Raw genomic sequence first — 17,158 nt, forward strand, 5'->3', positions numbered from 1 at the left:
GTCGTGATTTTCTCACTCCCTAATAGCACTATATTCACTGGCTAAGTCACTATCCATTTAATAGCATGGTTTGTTTTGTAAATAACCAGTGGACAGCGATTTAGCCGGTGGATAGCATTATCCACCTTTCGAACACTTGGGTACTGGTTTAAGTTCCCAGGCCACGGGTAATCGTGCCACGCCCTTTCAATAATCAGAGCTGATATTTTTGTCGCGAAATCAGAGAATAATGCCCCGTCCACACTACACCGGAGAAAATTGACAACGTAGCTTTATTTCTCTGGACAGGCCTTCCGTCCACACTAATCCGTCACGAAAACGGAGCTTTTCGAAAACGCTCTTCACACCGGAGGAATTTGAAAACGCCTGCTTTATTTGCGTTTTAGTCTGGACAGAAAACATTTTGAAAACGATTCGTTTCCAAAACGATCACAGTTAGAAATCGTGACATTTCCCTGCCAGAGTTATACTGAAACACAAATCCTAAATGACCGGTGATATTGTTGCGTTTTCAAATTTCTCCGGCGTAGTTTGGACAGAAAACATTTGATGCGTTATCTGCAGAGTGAAACCTCCGTTTTCAAACTCCCTCGCCGTAGAGTGGACGGGGCTCATGCATATATTTTAAACAATCATTTCTTCTAATTCATTTGATTTTCTTACCCTGATCTCGAGGCACTCCCTATCCAGGTTACAGCTGCCTCGTATTTCTTAGATGTAACAGCCAACTGCACGCGAACGTCGTCAGAGGAGAACTCTGGGTCAAAGGGAAATATTTTGCAGTCATAGTTTTTACCTTGTAGGACATGTATGTCTCCAGATCCAAATAGCATTCCGTTTGAGCCTGACAAAGAAAAAACAAGAGAGGAAAAATGTACCATGGTATAAAACTATCAGAACACAACTGAACCTAACCGACGGCAACATAACTCAAGTAAAGGTGGCCAGACGCCACATTTGCAGACACATTTTCATGTGTGTGCAAATGTTGTGATTCTGTCCCTGTTACGTGTCCCCACTACACGTCCCTGCTACATGTCGCCTCAGTGTGTACCACATACGTTTTTGTCGTTGCAACATGTTGCTGCAACATATTCCCTGCAACATGACCCCTCGTGTCTGGCCACCTTAAAGCAAAGAGGACCGGTAGAAGACTTCAATCAGAAATATACAAATGGACACTAAGTGACGAACGGAGCTAGACAAATTAATGTTAGTTCTTGCTTATTGCTTTCTTTCCGCCGTTAAATTTTCAAATGGCTATATAGGCCACTTATTCAACTTTGAAAGGAATAAAGTTTCTTAACTTTGCTTCTGCTTCGCAATTCGAAAGATCCTGAATCAGTACGTAACAGTAACTTTCCTCCGCAATTCCAACTTCACAGCGTCACGGAAGTAATTATTGAATTGAACAAGACGCCCAAAGAAATGAGTTTTAACGGCAAGGTTTTTTTAAAATGAGATTGCTAGATTCTTTCCATTACAAGCAAATATTGACACGAACCAAGTCCTGCAGGTCAACTGTTCTTTAACTTTCCAGTGACAAAGAAAAAATATCGATTTTGTAAAAATGTATATCACAAGATACGACACTCGGTCGAACATTTATTTTCTGCTTTCGCGAACAAATGCTTCCGTCAACTTGAATAATGTACGTTCAGATACTATTACAGAGAAACTGAATTGAAAGTCTTCCCGTTCATACGCACCGAAATGAGGTAAAATCCCTAATTATCAATATACTAACCTGAAATTCGTCCAAAGACAACAAATGAGAGTGTGAAAACTCTTGCAAAAACTAGAAGATGGCACATGACCGAACCAAACTCTGACACTGCAAAACACGGTGGCCGACTCCCTGACCTCGGTAGACGAAGAAAGAAACTGTGGTAACGAAAGGAAAAAAAAAAAGGTTAATAAATATAGCTGAAAAACAAAAGCAAAGGTTGCAAGACGCACCCGTTCAGTAAACGTGACAACCGCACGAAACTTTGCAACGTAAAAGTTTTAAATACAAACGAACAAAGGGTATTCAAACAAAATAACCATTCTCATAGAAATTTAAATTTTGCATGGTAGTGGAACGCACGCTCCAATGTGAGAAATTATTGTCAGGTTCATTACTTTTAAGCTAGTCCTTTGTTGCAAACTGTACAATTTCTGAAATTTTTCGCGCAGGAAATAAGCGTGTGGACAGCGAGGAAAGCTAACTTTTCTTTTATCGAAAAATAAAAATGTGGGAATTGTAATAGTGCCACTGAGGAATAAAAGCCAAAAATTAAAATGGAAACTTCCCTTCTTCAGCTGCTCAAATTTGGTGCGAAAAATTAAGGCGGCACGTCAAAACAATACCGTGCGAGAAAAAAATCCACCAACAGTTAAATTTCGCACGTTTTCTTAATTTTTTTCAACGAGTGAACTAGGGTGTGACAGACACGTATGCGAAACTCTTGCACATGTTGTTGTTGACTGCGCTGCAGAGAATAAGTCGTCAAAACAATATCGTCCAGCATCCAGAATTTGGGAGAGAGTAAACATACTTTATGAATAGTAATATTATCGTTTTAAAAATTTTAAGAGGTGAAGACAAATTTTACTGAAAAGAAAAGAAAACAAAAGTGCTCTCGGTGTACTGGATGGAATTTTATTTTGCTAAATGTTTGATGTCAGGTTCTTTCTGCTAAACTGAATGACTACAGCTTCATTTCCGCTGACGAAGACGACGGCTGTTACAATTCGTCCTTCGACGACTTTGACGAAGAAGAAGACGAGGACGACAAGGAGGAAGAAAGGAAGGACGAAAAACCGTCTCACCGTGGACGTCGTAGAAGAGGCAAGTGACGGGATCAGTTCTGTGTTATGGGAATGTATTAGGCAGCGTCCACAATACACTGGAAAAATTTGAAAACGCAGCCAGCAGCTTTAATTTATTTCTATGTTTAAACCTACCGTCCACGCTAAATTCACGAAAACTGAGCTTTTCAAAAACGATCTTGAAACCGGAGGATTAAAAAAACGCCGACTTAAAGTGCCCATAATGTCAAAAAAATTTTTTCGCTCATCTAATTCTACATTTCACCTACTGAACTTCTGCGAAAAAAAATTTTCGATTTGGATAAAATGCAATGTTTTTATTTAGCTCTTATTAACCGAGCTGGAGGTCTGTATGAGAGAATCTTGACCGTGGTCGTGAGTACAGACCGAACGCAGTGAGGTCTGTACACACGACCGAGGTCAAGATTCTCCCATACAGACCGACTTAGCTCGGTTAATAAGATGTTTATTATATGGCAAAGAAGAAAACTTTAATTCGTTTAATGTAACTGGTTTGCTGACAGTTTGCTTGCGAACGGCGATGAACTTAACTGAAAACTGCCGAAATTTGCTCGTCCTCTTTACTTTTTTTTGTCATCAGGCTTTTTGGCACTTCCATAAATGATTGAGAAGAAAATAAAAGAAAATGGTGAACATTTTTGTACATTAGTTTGCTACTTTTTCAACGCAAAATGAAACCGGTCTAGCTAGATGCCGGTCTAGATGGGAAAATCTAGACCGCGGTCAATATAGATTTCAGCCAATCAAATTCGTGAATTCGGTAGTTCCCAGTCTTTGTGAGACACAGCCATATAATAAAAGTATTTAAAGACGTTCAAATTTGCCGCCATTTTTGGTCCACCATTCGCACCAGTCTTCCTCGGTTTGAAGTGAGTCGTGACGTTGGTTCAGGAACACGTGATTTGGGTCATGACTTATCTGACTTGAAAACAAGTGGAAATTTTGCTTCAGAGTTGTCTACATTTAGTTGAAAATGCCGGAAGGGTGTGTTGCCGCTCTTTGTAACAACGTTAATGATCCAGAAAACAACATCAGTCATTCAGTCTTCATCGTAGGTTCCTGAACCTACGTCACAGGCATCAGTCTCGTGGCCATTTTGAGCACGTTATTCTTGTGATCAGCGGCAGGGGTCGACCGCAAGAAAAAAAAATTTTGAACTTTGTAAAGATTCGTAAAAAAAAATGCGTTTTATCCAAATCGAAAAAATTTTTCGCAGAAGCTCATTAGGTGAAATGTAGAATTAGATGAGCGAAAAAAAAGTTTTGACATTATGGGTACTTTAAGTTTTGCCTTTTAGTGTGAACGGAAAACGTTCTCAACCGAACTTTTCGAAAACGATGAAGTCGCGATAACCATGCGATTTCCCTGATCGAGTTTTCCACAAAAACAAATCCAAAATGACCGGTAATTATTGCGTTTTCAGATTTCTCCGGCGTAGTGTGGATGGAAAACATAATTAACTAACAGTTGATGCGTTTTTAGAATCAAAACACCGTTTTAAAATTTCTCCGCCGGGACGCGTACGGGGCCTTAGTAGAGATAGTTCCGATTTATACTTGGAACATTCTCTGACACAAGGTGGACTGCGACCGCGTTCGGCTGATATTAATTACATTTTAATGACATTTTAAGGCAATTGAAATGTTGTTTTTCAATTTTAAATTTGACTGGCTTACTTGTATCTATATAGAATCTAGTGGTAAATCCTAGCTGATAAATGAGCAGTGGGCCGAGCCCCCCCCCCTTCCCTGGGGGGGTTACTCCCGGATAAAAAGGACGGGGGTCTTCGTCGTACCTTTTAGCGGTTTTCGTACCTCTTAGGGTGTTCAACCGGCCTCAAAAGGTCCTCCGCAGGAGCATTTGCGGTATACCTTTGAGGGTATGGAGCAGAAAATGATATGTCAGGAGATATTTGATAATCAGCTTTACAAGTAGAGTGTATTCAAAGCACTCGTCTTTATCGATCGCGATTTAACTGATTATGAGTGTCAGTTAATGCGCTGTTTTAGAATAGGTACCTCTTAGGGGTGAGAAAAATTTCAAGCCACGTCCACAAAACAGGATCTTGGATCTGAGAAGTTCTTTTTGAAATTTCCAACAAGCACCGTCGTTCTTTTTGGATGGAAGCCCTCCCCGCCCGAGCAGACCCTTGCCCGTGACCATCTGACGACCTCATTGTTTTGAAAAATTATTGATTTTTTAAATTCTTTTGAAGGCCTTCTTGTGCCGGTATTGGTTCTGCTCCTCATGTTGGCGATCCTGATCATTATTTTTTTCTTGATCCCGAAAGAGCCGGACCTTGGAAAGGATATTGTCGGTATGTAGATAGCATGTTTCGGGATGCCCTGGGTCGGGATGGGTTCTAGCTATCGTCAGTTAGGATATTGTCGGTATGTGGAAGCATGCTTCGGGATGCCACGGGTCGGGATGAGTTCTGGCTATCTTCAGTTTATAGGTGAAATCCCGCACTGGGGTGAAGAAACGTTAGGTCGGGTTCAATGGTCTTACAGATCTTGTTTACACAAAGGCAACCTATTAAATAAGTTGTTTAGTACGGTAACGGGAATATCACTCAGTATCGCTGGATCTATGTGCCCATATACACCGTAAAAACAAGACCCATTTACTTCAGAGAAGGCAGACGAATAATTTTAGGTTGTTATTTGGCCTGATCACTGCTTGTGAACGCTGTTCTGATATTTTTGGCTTTCAGACCGATTCCTTTCTCTGTATTTGGCTTTTCCTGCCCGCTTCACCCTGATCGTTTCTGTAATCTTCGATCACTTTTAAGTTCGACTCATTTAATCCTCTTTTTTCTTCTCAGTATATGGAGAAAAACCCATCTCGTCCACTGACATTCGTTATGGAAAAGTCACATTTGAGATCTCTGAAGATTCAACTTACAAATGTAACTCTGCCCCATTTTCCCCTCCATTCTTGGCGGAAAAAGTGCTGGTGCAATTGGCGCCATCTCGTTCCAGTGCCATGACCAGCTCGTTGCTTCAGGCCGTGACAGTCTGGCTCGAGTGGGCCAACGCAACTGGATTCTCAGCTTGCGTGGAAACGTCGGGAAGATCGGATAAAGTGCGGGTAAATATATTGATTTTTATAGCCTTTCATAAACAGTCATCGCCTCCTGGGCCCCGTACAGACTACCCCGGAGAAATTTGAAAACGGCGTTTCACTCTGAAAACACATCAGATGTTTTCCGTCAACGCTACGCCCGAAAAATTTTCAAGCGCAACTATCACCGGTCATTTTGGATTTTTGTTTGAGGAAAACCCTATCAGTTTTCAAAGTGTGTTTCGTCCACCGTACATGCGTAAAACGCAAAGCCGGCGTTTTCAAATTCCTCCGGTTTGAAGAGCGTTTTCGAAAAGCTCCGTTTTCGTGACGGATTAGTGTGGACGGAAGGCCTAACCGTGAAAAGCTGCGTTTTCAAATTTCTCCGGCGTAGTGTGGACGAGGCGTTATTCTAGATTTAAGCACACTAAGTGATGCTAAGCCACGCATCCCCGACCCTCCCCCCCCCCCCCACTCCCCCCACTCCCCCCCAGTAAAAGCTACGCTGAATAAGACCTCCTTCACTTTGCAGGTGGTGACCGTTCATTGGCTGGCGCTTCGCGGACAGCCACAAGACGGTGCAGAAGGAATCGTGGACATTCCATTTTGGACGAGTGGAACAAGTCATGTTCATATCTCGTTTCCTTGGGTATGTGGTGCACATCTTTAGAGATACCGGAAAAATCTCAAAGCTATTACTATGTCCTGCGCTAAAGCCAAGTTCATCTGTATGCGTTTTGTTTATTTGCTCTGTAGTGTAAAATATTTATGGCAAATGATGACGAAAAAAAGGACAGGGAAATTATTAGAATTTTGACAAAACGTGAGTGAAATTACTTCTTAATTTCACGAACATACCATTTGATTACCTGTTAATATCATGGGTGACAAATTACGCTTACAATCGTTGGTTTTTGACTTGTGTATTGTTTCAAGAAATTTCGCGCCAAATGTTGCTATGGCAATTTTGTAATTTCACATGTGAAATTAGAAATCCTGATATGCATTTCATTGTTCTTAACACCCTTTTTTACATTTTCATACTTTACATACTTTTACTTCTTTGTTTTATATTTATACTGGTGCAAAATTTTTATCTAAACTTTTAAGCTTGGAATGACCGAAGTTCGGTCGAAACGTCGCGCGCTTTTACCGTTAGTTTTTACGCTGAAATTACGGAGTAGATTTCATTTTTAAAATCTTCCAAGCTACTTTTTCTGTTGTTGTAGTTCAGTTATTTATTTCTTTATAACTGGATTTCCTAGCAGAACTTTGCTTTTAAACCTCTATATTATTCTTTCGATTCAGAAAACAGGAATTACTAGCCATTCATGACCAATGGTTGGGTCTCTTCTTTTCATTCCAGGAACTTAACCCAGTGCCAGAAGTGTTCGTCACTCCGGTTCACAGTACTCCGCATCAAAGAAAAGACGCCGCCTCCGTTTGGAGCGAAGATGTCACAACTTTTGGATTTAAACTCTATCTGCGAGAAGTGACGAACTTTAGTGGCGGTCATGCAAACATTCGCGTGGTGAGTTTGCTGTGAAACATCTTTGACATGGCCCAAATGACACATTAGATTAAATACTGGTTTCGAAGTAAGTTTGTTCATTATTGGCCTTACTGAATACCTGGCCATAGAAATAATGGAAAAAAATACCGTATTTTACTTTTTTGCAAAGTCCTCAGCTATGCAGTTATTCTCGTAGAGTTTTGTCCAATTCCAATTTCAAGTTCTTTTACGACAATTTTTTTTTTCAGCAATGGATTGCTCTCGCCACAACGCCTAAAGGATGGAAAATGCCCGAGAAATCGAAAATCATGTTTGAAAATGCAGGATCGCCAGAAGAAAGATTTAAATATAGTTTCTGCGAGGTGAGAGAGCAAGAGCACGTAAATATGACAAAGATTATAGAAAATATTGATGGTGGTTTCAAAAATGTTAAACTAGGCAATCAATATTAGCTCACGTTTCATTTTCGCGGAATATTTAGCCACAAAATGAAGACATTTGTTAAAATAAATTGATAACAATTTTTTAAATGCTGACTTGTGCGATGACGTTAATTGTCTTTGAAGGAAATTCTATTCAAGCAACCTTTCTACAAGGCCCCTGTCCTGCTTCTCAGCCCGAGGCATGATCACAACGAAGGGAAACTGCGAACCGTCAGTCCAGAATATAACGCAATCACCTCGTGGGTGGAGGTGGGTCTTTCTTAAAAAAAAAGAGAACAATTTCTCTATTATCTGTTTATTCTAAATAGGATCGCAAGCCATTAGGCACAAAGAAAAACTAATGGCATAGAAAGGTTGACAATGCAAAGGAAATTTGGAATTGCCGGTTTTCGTGTGACGTTGTCATATTCCAACACAAAAAAGTACTCACCTTTCCTAAAAGGTAAAGGTAAAGGTAAAATCTTTATTTAGACACGGTATCTCCGTCAGAACTTAACAATGTTCAATTAAATTAGTCCAGCTACCTAACTAATAAATCACCAATAACTACTACAATAAAAGAAATGATACTGAAAAAACCTGCTTTACAAGGAAGCCGTGTATAAAAGCAAAATAAAACTCGCATAAGACTACAATCCAAATCATAATTCTTAACTTAGATTTAAATTCATCAAGAGAGGGTGACTGACGAATATTCGAGGGTAAACTATTCCACAGTACAGCTCCGCTGTAGGACAGACTTCTTTCACAATAATTAGTGTGGGACTGTGGAATGGCAAGCGAACAGTTACTATCTCTTAATGTATAGGTTACGGTATCGGAACGGAAGACAAAGTGCGAACTAAGGTCTTAGTCTCATCGGATTTAAGACCTTCTAACAACTTGATGTTTTGTAAAAAGTTGTAGCGCGACAGGATCTTCCTTTTGTAATAGAACAAGTTTGAATCTTTAAGCTTTTGACATGCGTTGGGTGAAATTAAAATGGTGGCTCGAAAAGGCTATCGTGTATTCCAAAAGATGACTTATCTTTTCGTTTTTGTTAACTGAACAGTCCATCATTAGACAAAATACTTATTTCAATGTGTCGGAGCTCTTTTGTGATAACTTGTCGTCTTCATGGCAAAACTAAATGACAGATGTTTCTATTACTTTACGGCCGCCATGTTGGTGCCCCTCCGAAGGACACCAACATGGCATCCCCATACAGACTCTCTAAATTTGGGTGAGACATTTCAATCACCGAGTAACGCCACAAGACAATTAAATTTCAAAGATGTATTTAAGCCTTTAGGTCTGTACGAGGGTGTAGTACACAAATATGATCTCTTTATATATATATTGCCTTTTTATTGGCTCACTGTTCCCCTGCTATTTTTATTTACATAGGATCTCGACAAAGTCGGTTTCACAGCATGCGTTAAAGACTTGCAACCAATCAATAGACATCATGATCCCATAACTGTTCAGTACATAGCTTTTGGTGGTAAGTGAATACCAATTATTTTAAATTTGTATAGGTAATCGTATGAATGCGGGTGCTATTTGAAAATTCCCTCAAAACATGCAAGTATCAAGAGCAGTGTAAATCTTCAATTGTTTTAGTCTTCATATGATTACTCATTCATTCTATAACTGGGAAAATCACGAAAGTGCGCGTGTTAATTTGCACGGCAGTGCAAATTTAAAATTAGCGATTTATCGGCTTGCTCTCAGCCAATCACAATGAAATAAATTTTCTCAGTTATATAATAAAATAAGTAATATATTGTAAATATTTATTTATTGAGTGCTGAAAACAGTTGCATCTCCACTTTTGTTATTCCTTGTGTTCGACCTGAGTTGAGACTGGAAAAGGGCTTTCACCAATACTGCAAATCAATTCTAACTGGCTCGTCGAACGGTCAGGGAGCTTAAGCAAACTATTACGAGGCAACGAGAACGCCACCGAAGAAAACGTTTTATGAGCAAAACAATAGCTGTACGAGTACGTTTTAAATCTTTGTACATTTCTTTGCCGTCCTCTGAAAAACAACAACGTGAAATGACCAAATTCTGCTTAGTCTAAGGAACGTGAACGACAACGGCTAATTTTTCGTATTTTCATTTGGAACTGAACACTGTGATTTCATATTTAACCTAAGCACGTTTTTAGAGCCATTGGTGTTCTGAACAAATCTAGACAACTGCGAATTTCGCTGGTAAAATAAAAATTCATTTTTGACTACACGTCGTCCTCGGCATCGCCGTCGTCGTTGCTTAAGGCCGCCGCACACCAACCGGTTTTTTGTCGGCCGACAAAAAATCTTCACTTGTTGGCTAGTGTGCGGTGAATTCAGACAAGTCTGCGACAACATCGGGGCTTGTCGGACGATATCTGACAGTGCTAGATCTCAAAACGTGATGTCAGGCCTTGTCGGCTAGTGTGCGGTAGACCAAGACAATTTGTCGGGGCTCGCGCCCGCCTCAACCAATTAGGAAATGTCATGAAAGTCACGTCAGTGGAAAAGGCGCCGTCTTGATTTGGAATGACTCGGCCCCAAGTCTAAACGCGGTTAGTTACGACAAAAAATCGGCTAGTGTGCGGCAAGCTGATGGTCCGACAAATTTCAACCCGATTTGATCCCGACAAAAAATCTGCAGTTCTACGACAAAAAATCGGCTAGTGTGTGGCAGCCTTTAAGCTCCCTATTGTAAAACGTATCGATAAAATATAAATAGCAGATTTGATTTATCAAAATTACACAAAAGAAACCCTCAGTTTTCTATTAGGAAAGAAATGTTTTCAATACAATTATGTTCCTTGCTATGCATATTTAATTTACCTACTTGGAAAGTAGCTTAAAAATACGTGAACTTGCTCTACATTGCTTGGCACATTTGCCGAACATGTAGACCCATTACATCGGCCCTTTGCAGCTGGGGTCACGTAAAAAAATTTTTTTGCGTAATTTTATTTTTTTATACTCAGGGTTATAACTTGTAGAATGCAAGAAATGGAAAGAGCGTATCGAAAATAGCAAAATTGCCAAGAGGAGTTTGGGGCCCCTGGCATTTAATAGTGAGTTTACAGGACAGTTTGAATTTTCGGAACATTTTGAGGATATCGATGAGAATGTTGCTGGAGAGCAAGGTCTTGCTCTCTAACAACGTTTTCCATACAAATCTTCTTAATCTTTTAAAAATTCAAACCGAAGTCATAAAATCTCATTATTTAAAGCCAGGAACCTCAAACTTGGCCATTTTGTTATTTTTGACATGCTTTCTCCATTTCTGGCATTCTTTAAGTTACAGCCCATAATTTTATGAAGAGTAGGTCACGTGATGCCCTAGCTACAAAGGGGCTATTAAGCCAAATTGTAAAAGAACCACGCCAAAGAAAATGACCTTTCAAGAACTCAGTGAACCACCTTTCTCAATATTTCCCATTTCGCGATCGGGTCGCACACGTAATTCTCCGATTTTTCTCTCAGGCTAAGGTTTTTAGACGTTAATAGGAATACGTGCGCAAGTAGCTGATACATTCTCTGCCCCAGATCCCCAATAGTCGAGCACACCCACAGCCCTGAAGCAACGTTATTTTTGCATGCCCTGCAGTAGATTGTTGTAGTCTCTACCAACTTTTGCCTTTTTTGTGTAGATTTGGATCCTTGTCAAAAGATCGTTTGTTCTTATTATGCCACGTGTCAAGTCTTTGGTCCAAATGACGGCAGATGCGTGTGCAATGAAGTCCCGCCGGTCTACGAAGACGAGGTTTGCTCAGATGATAAGGTCACTTACCGGAATTTTGGGTTCTTACAGAAGGAGTCGTGTTCGGAACAAAAGTTCATTGGAGTGAAGAAAAATGGAAGCTGTGAGCGTAAGTAAAAACTTACTTCTGTTTGATGAAATGTCGAAGTTACTTTCTATGTATTTGAGCTAGGTTGTGACAAAACCAAACAAGCACAAAGTGTTAAGCAGGTCGCAGTTTTCCCACGCTTAGCATTGGTCGCAGTTTTCCAGCGATAAGAATAGACCACGTTATCTATATTAATATTCAAACGTAAGTTTCTTTTGTCCCTCAATTCTCAAAAGAGGCTTGGATACAAAGAAAAGACCACCAAATATAGACGCTTGTGCCTGATGCACTGCCTTTCGGGGAGGGTTCGGTTATACATTGTCACCGTACTATTACGTCATGTTGCTAGGAGACTACTTTCTTCTTATGACTGGATTGCTTGTTGGAAACTTTTGTCATCCTCCCCCTCCCATCCCTTCCCACCTTACAAACGAGTTGAACGTTTTAATGTCAGTTCAATTAATTAATTTCTCCTTCAACAGCGTTTTTGTTCTATCGAGGGCGAGCTTTTGTTTATCTTGGTAGTACAGAAGCTCAGTGCAAACAAATTTCGCTTAGCAACTCCATTTTCCTCGTAAACAAGCCAATCCACGTGCAGCTTACAGTTAATTACTTCAACTCATCCGCGAAATATACCCACGAGGCTGCGGTAGCCTGGACCGAGGATGTCTCCTCTGCGCAATTTCGAATCTGTGTGTTGACTGCTGGGAGGCTCGACCGCGTACCTCCAGACGGTGGGCTCACATACGTAGATTTCATCGCGTATCAAGGCAACCCCGTGGGATCTGTAACAGGACATGAGCATCTCACAAGTTGGTGGGATGGAACAAACTGTAAGGAAGTCTCTTTCCCCCAGGTGTGTTTTACTGAGTATCACCTTATAATTTTTTTCGTGCGTTTTTGCAAATTCATGTCAGAATCTTTTACCGACTGGTCCGGTAAAAGCGCCCGTGTAGAGATATCCAACCCTGGGGCTTGGGGGTGGGGTACTTGGGTCAATTTTTGCTGAGGATGTGTTGCTAGCCCTCATAATCCCCTACCTCATTATACTCTATTCTGTGGCCAATTATGGGCCCCATCTTAGTCACTTTTGAGCACGCAAATATCATTTTCGCGATCTCAACTTATAAAACCTTTTGATTAGTTCATCCTAAAATGAACAGAGTTGACACATTTATTAAACCGATTGAAGAACGCCAACATCTTTTTCACCATGAATCGTCCCATTTTTAAATCCCTACTTCCCAGAATTTTCTCACCCCAAAAGTCCCGAAAATGTGCAACCCCATTCTAGAAATTCCACTGTCGGAAATTGAAACCCCATTCTAGTTAATCCAATCGTGAAAATGAGACCAAATCCAGCGGCACACCATTAGCATATTACTAGGTACTACCCCGCCCCCTATCGAACTTTTTGCTTTTAATGTGCACCATTACTAAAAAACTGTTTCATATCATTGCTTCACGTTGTTCATATGTCAAGTCTGGGATATGTGTCATCCGAGTCACTAATAGCTGGTAAAGAGTGGTTATAAAGACTCGTCAAAATCTTGGAAAGTGCTGGAAACTGTTCCCAGCCACTTAAAAGAAGTATTGCTGGTAAATTCCATTGCATATTTATTTGTACTTTACTTTCATTTTTTTTTTGTTTGTTTTTCAGGGAAAGTTTTCTCGACCTCCGTATGTTCTGGTATCCAGTGAGCACACGTATGCAGAACGCAATCACGATGCCGCGACTGTCTGGGCCGAAAATGTTGAAGTGGGGAAGTTTACAGTGTGTTCGCGAGAAATGCAAAATTTTGACGGATTGCATGAAGACATAATCGTGGTAAGTAAAAAAAAGAAACATATGTTGCTTGTAGCAGCATAACAAACATTCAGTGCTTTTCATAACTGTCTTTGGAGAGATTTTACGCTGAAAAGTTTAGAGCAGAGTCTAGTAAGCCCGCAACCACATTCCAGAACGAGGCTACCAAGCTAGTGTTGTTGACGTTTGTAGTGAAACTAAAATCATTAGATCTGTAGGGTGCTTACTATTTAGCAAAAGAATCCGGAAATTTCGGTTGAAAGTCAAATGGAACAGTACTTTTCCGGAAAATCCCTCTTTGTAAGACAGCTTACATAGCTTCACGGACTGCAAGGCACGCCCCCCTGTACGGCTACACTAGGAAATGACAAAAATCCAGACATTTTTTAATACCTGGACGATCTAGAGATGTCCCTCGCCACTTTCACTCCAGAGCATTCGATTTACTGTAAATTGATAATCATCTTGTTATTGCTCCGGTAGGACTGGATGGCATTTCTAGATCTGCCCAAGGCGATGCACGCTGACTGGCAGAACGTGACATTCAGCAATAGCCAGGGACTCGAGTCGTTAAGTGCAACTAACTACGCGTTTTGCCAGGTGGGAGAGCTGGATTGATAGCGAAAATTTAGTGTATGCAGCAAGCTGTTTGCAGAATTTGTATTTGAATTGGTTTTGAATTCACCAGCCGTTTATTCGCATGCAGTTTAGTTGGAGAGAGTGCCATTGCTAAGTCAACAGGAGTCCCTCATGATGGCCTCCTGAACATGCTGAAGTTAACGGATATTTCAGTTTTAACAGATTATTTGTTTTTCGTTTAGCTGGGCATTTATGCACAGCAATCTTCGATGATACAATTTAGATACCCTACAGGGGCCTAAATGATACCCTATTTAAGGATCGAGAACCTCAAAAACCGATCGTACCCTGTCCCGCAGCACATATCATTATACCGTAAACTGCCGCTCAAAAGACCTGGGCTGATGCAACTTCCTGAGGGGTTTTGGATGAGGTTATAAACGAAAGGGCTTATATCCGGGGGAAGCTTACAAGCAGAATAAAAACTCTTTCGAAATGAGCTACAGCATGCAGTGTTGATCGAAATACGTTTTTCATAAACTGGTTTTTAATGAAGCTTTAAAAAATCAAAATCAATCGAATTCCTTTCATTTTCCACTGAAGTGGGGGAGGGGGAGGGGAAGGGGGCTTATATCCGGGGGATTATAATCGGAAATTTTTTGTTTACAGGTATATGGGCCGACAACCGGAGGGGCTTATAGGTGGGAAGGCTTATAAGCGGCAGCTTACAGCGCTGAGCCCACATATGGGAAAACCCTCAGGTCCCCTCCCCGGATCCCTTATACTGGTAATGGTAATACGTAAGTCTTTTATTGTCCAAACAGACAGTACTGTTTACACTGACGTTCCATGAAGCACCATTTGTCATAGTGTCCGCCGGCCACAGTACGCTTCAAGGCAACACGCCCGCTGAATTCAATAGCATTTCAACTTGGGTCGAGGTAAGTTGCAAAACCATGAGCGTCATTCTGAATAATTGCAATATTTAGAGAGGAAGCAACATCAGCCTTAGCTGGTTTTCATGCAGGTCCTCTATCCTGATTGAATTGGAATTTGAAAATGTTGGTTTTTGTGGAGGAGGAAACCCGGGAAACCCGGCGAAAACTCTCGGAGCAAGGTGAGAATCAACAACAGACTCGACTCTCTCACCACCGCGCCATCCCTGCTCCCCAGCCTGGCGAGAGGGATGATCCGTCTTGTTTTGGGAAATAATATTGATTTATTGCAGCAGTACTATCTAATGGAATTAAACAAGTGCTAGCAATTGATAGGTTCCGCTTGGAGATCATCAGTTATACAAACATGTCAAAATATTGGGGTGAAAGTCTGATCAAACCATTAGTGAGATACAACGGTCGAATGCCTCCACTTTCTGGTTCGAAAGTTTAATTGACTTCTTTTCTCCTCTCTTTACAGTTCAAAACAATTACTGAACTGAACTTGCGTTTTCTTCTACCAACTTTCCTTGTGTGATACAAATCGGTTTTTCCAGTTCGATTTGATATTGTATTTCAATTTTGACAAATCGTCTGATCTTAGGACAACTTCACCCACATGTAAAATTCCCAACAATATAACATGTTTTATTACTTGATATTATTTTCATTGAACTGTGCATAATCATGAGTTGTTGTTTAAATAAATTTTCCTTTAATTTGTAGAATATCGACGCTTTCAAATGTCGTGTGTGTGTGAAAGAGCTCCATACTTCTAAAGGTTACGATCCAGTGTTTGTTACAGTGCTAGCAGTTGGTAGGTTCCTTTGGAGATCAGTTACACAAACATGTCAAAATATTAGCGGAAAAAAGTCTGATTAAACCATTAGTGAGATACCACGGTCGAGTGCCTCCACTTTCTAGTTCGATAGTTTAATTGACTTCTTTTCTTTTCTCTTTACAGGTTCAAGCAATGGATGAATTGAAAAGACTGATAAAAACGACATCTCAACACTCATGCCCCTGTTTAATTGCATTTGTTTTCTAAATGGTGACAGATTAAGGCCCCGCCCACACTACGTTGAAGGAGTTTTGAAAACGCAGCTTTATTTCAACGGTTTGGCCTACCGTCCACACTAATCCGTCACGAAAACGGAGCTCTTCGAAAGCGCTCTTCAAACCAGAGGAATTTGAAAACGCCGGCTTTTCGTTTCAGTGGACGAAAACGGAGCTTTTCGAAGACGATGACATATTGATAATCACGTGATTTCCCTGCTCGAGTTCTCCTCAAACACAAATCCAAAATGACCGGTGATTGTTGCATTTTTCAAATTTCTCCAGCGCTGTGTGGACGGGGCCAAAGCAAGGAAGCAAGTGTCAATGGGAATTTATTCGTGATTTTCACAAGCTCTTGAAACAGGCTCAAAATGATGTTCATTTCATCCGGTAGTAGGGAGAATTAGTTGATTTTAATATTCCGAACACTAAAAGGGTTATTTGGCTACCCAATATGTTGTATGTGAGATCAGAAATTAGAATTTCTTAATCCTCATTTAAAGAATTTTAGAGGTAAAAATGGAAACATTTTTAGCAAAGTGATGTAAGATTGGTTTGCAGTCTCACGCCATGAAAAATAAAAATCGTAACCGTTCAACAAATAAGTCAAGAAGCTGTGAAATGAAAGATGATTGATATATAAACAAGTTCGCGAAGATTTAGGTCTGCGAGGGGTTTTCATTCGCGCGTTATTCGGAAAAGTGTTTCACTCAAATTTATAAAGCTTGGTATAAATTAAAGTCGCCTTTTTTTGTGCCCCTCGGAGGGACAAGGCAGCCGGAAAGATCTGTCATTGAGTTTTGCCATTGGAACAAAACGCTATTATTCTAGAGCTCCGACACATTGAAATTAATTTTCGTTCTAGAGCAAGAACTGTTTAGTAAGTAAAAACTTGGGCAATTACTCATCTTTTAAACTACTCGAGAGCCCTATCTGGTCCCCCCCCGGGGGGGGGGTACTTTGGGCATTTCTGGGTGGGCATGTGCCGCTGGGACCCTGGAAACCTTAGCCTATACCACAGCTAGTTGGGCTGAATTTTGCTACCCTATACTAGAGTTAACTCCCCAAATCCCCCAACTATCGACACTGTTG

At 40.6% G+C, this 17,158-nt stretch overlaps 1 protein-coding gene across 1 annotated transcript; it reads left to right on the top strand.

Annotated features, from left to right (window-relative positions):
• Positions 1-810: 810 nt before the first annotated feature.
• LOC110065395 (uncharacterized) lies at positions 811-17,001 on the top strand. The gene is made up of 15 exons (XM_089276831.1): positions 811-882; positions 2,671-2,833; positions 5,051-5,152; positions 5,660-5,925; positions 6,431-6,547; positions 7,265-7,429; positions 7,660-7,773; positions 7,978-8,103; positions 9,241-9,337; positions 11,492-11,710; positions 12,172-12,545; positions 13,350-13,517; positions 13,980-14,096; positions 14,900-15,016; positions 15,737-17,001. The coding sequence occupies exons 1-15, from the start codon at positions 811-813 to the stop codon at positions 15,890-15,892; spliced, it is 2,373 nt and encodes a 790-aa protein (XP_089132957.1). The 3' UTR covers positions 15,893-17,001.
• The last annotated feature ends 157 nt before the right edge of the window (positions 17,002-17,158 follow it).

The sequence above is a fragment of the Orbicella faveolata genome, unplaced genomic scaffold (genome assembly GCF_042242905.1).
Source record: "Orbicella faveolata isolate gen_17 unplaced genomic scaffold, um_ofav_v1 contig_12, whole genome shotgun sequence".
Lineage (NCBI taxonomy): Eukaryota > Metazoa > Cnidaria > Anthozoa > Scleractinia > Merulinidae > Orbicella > Orbicella faveolata.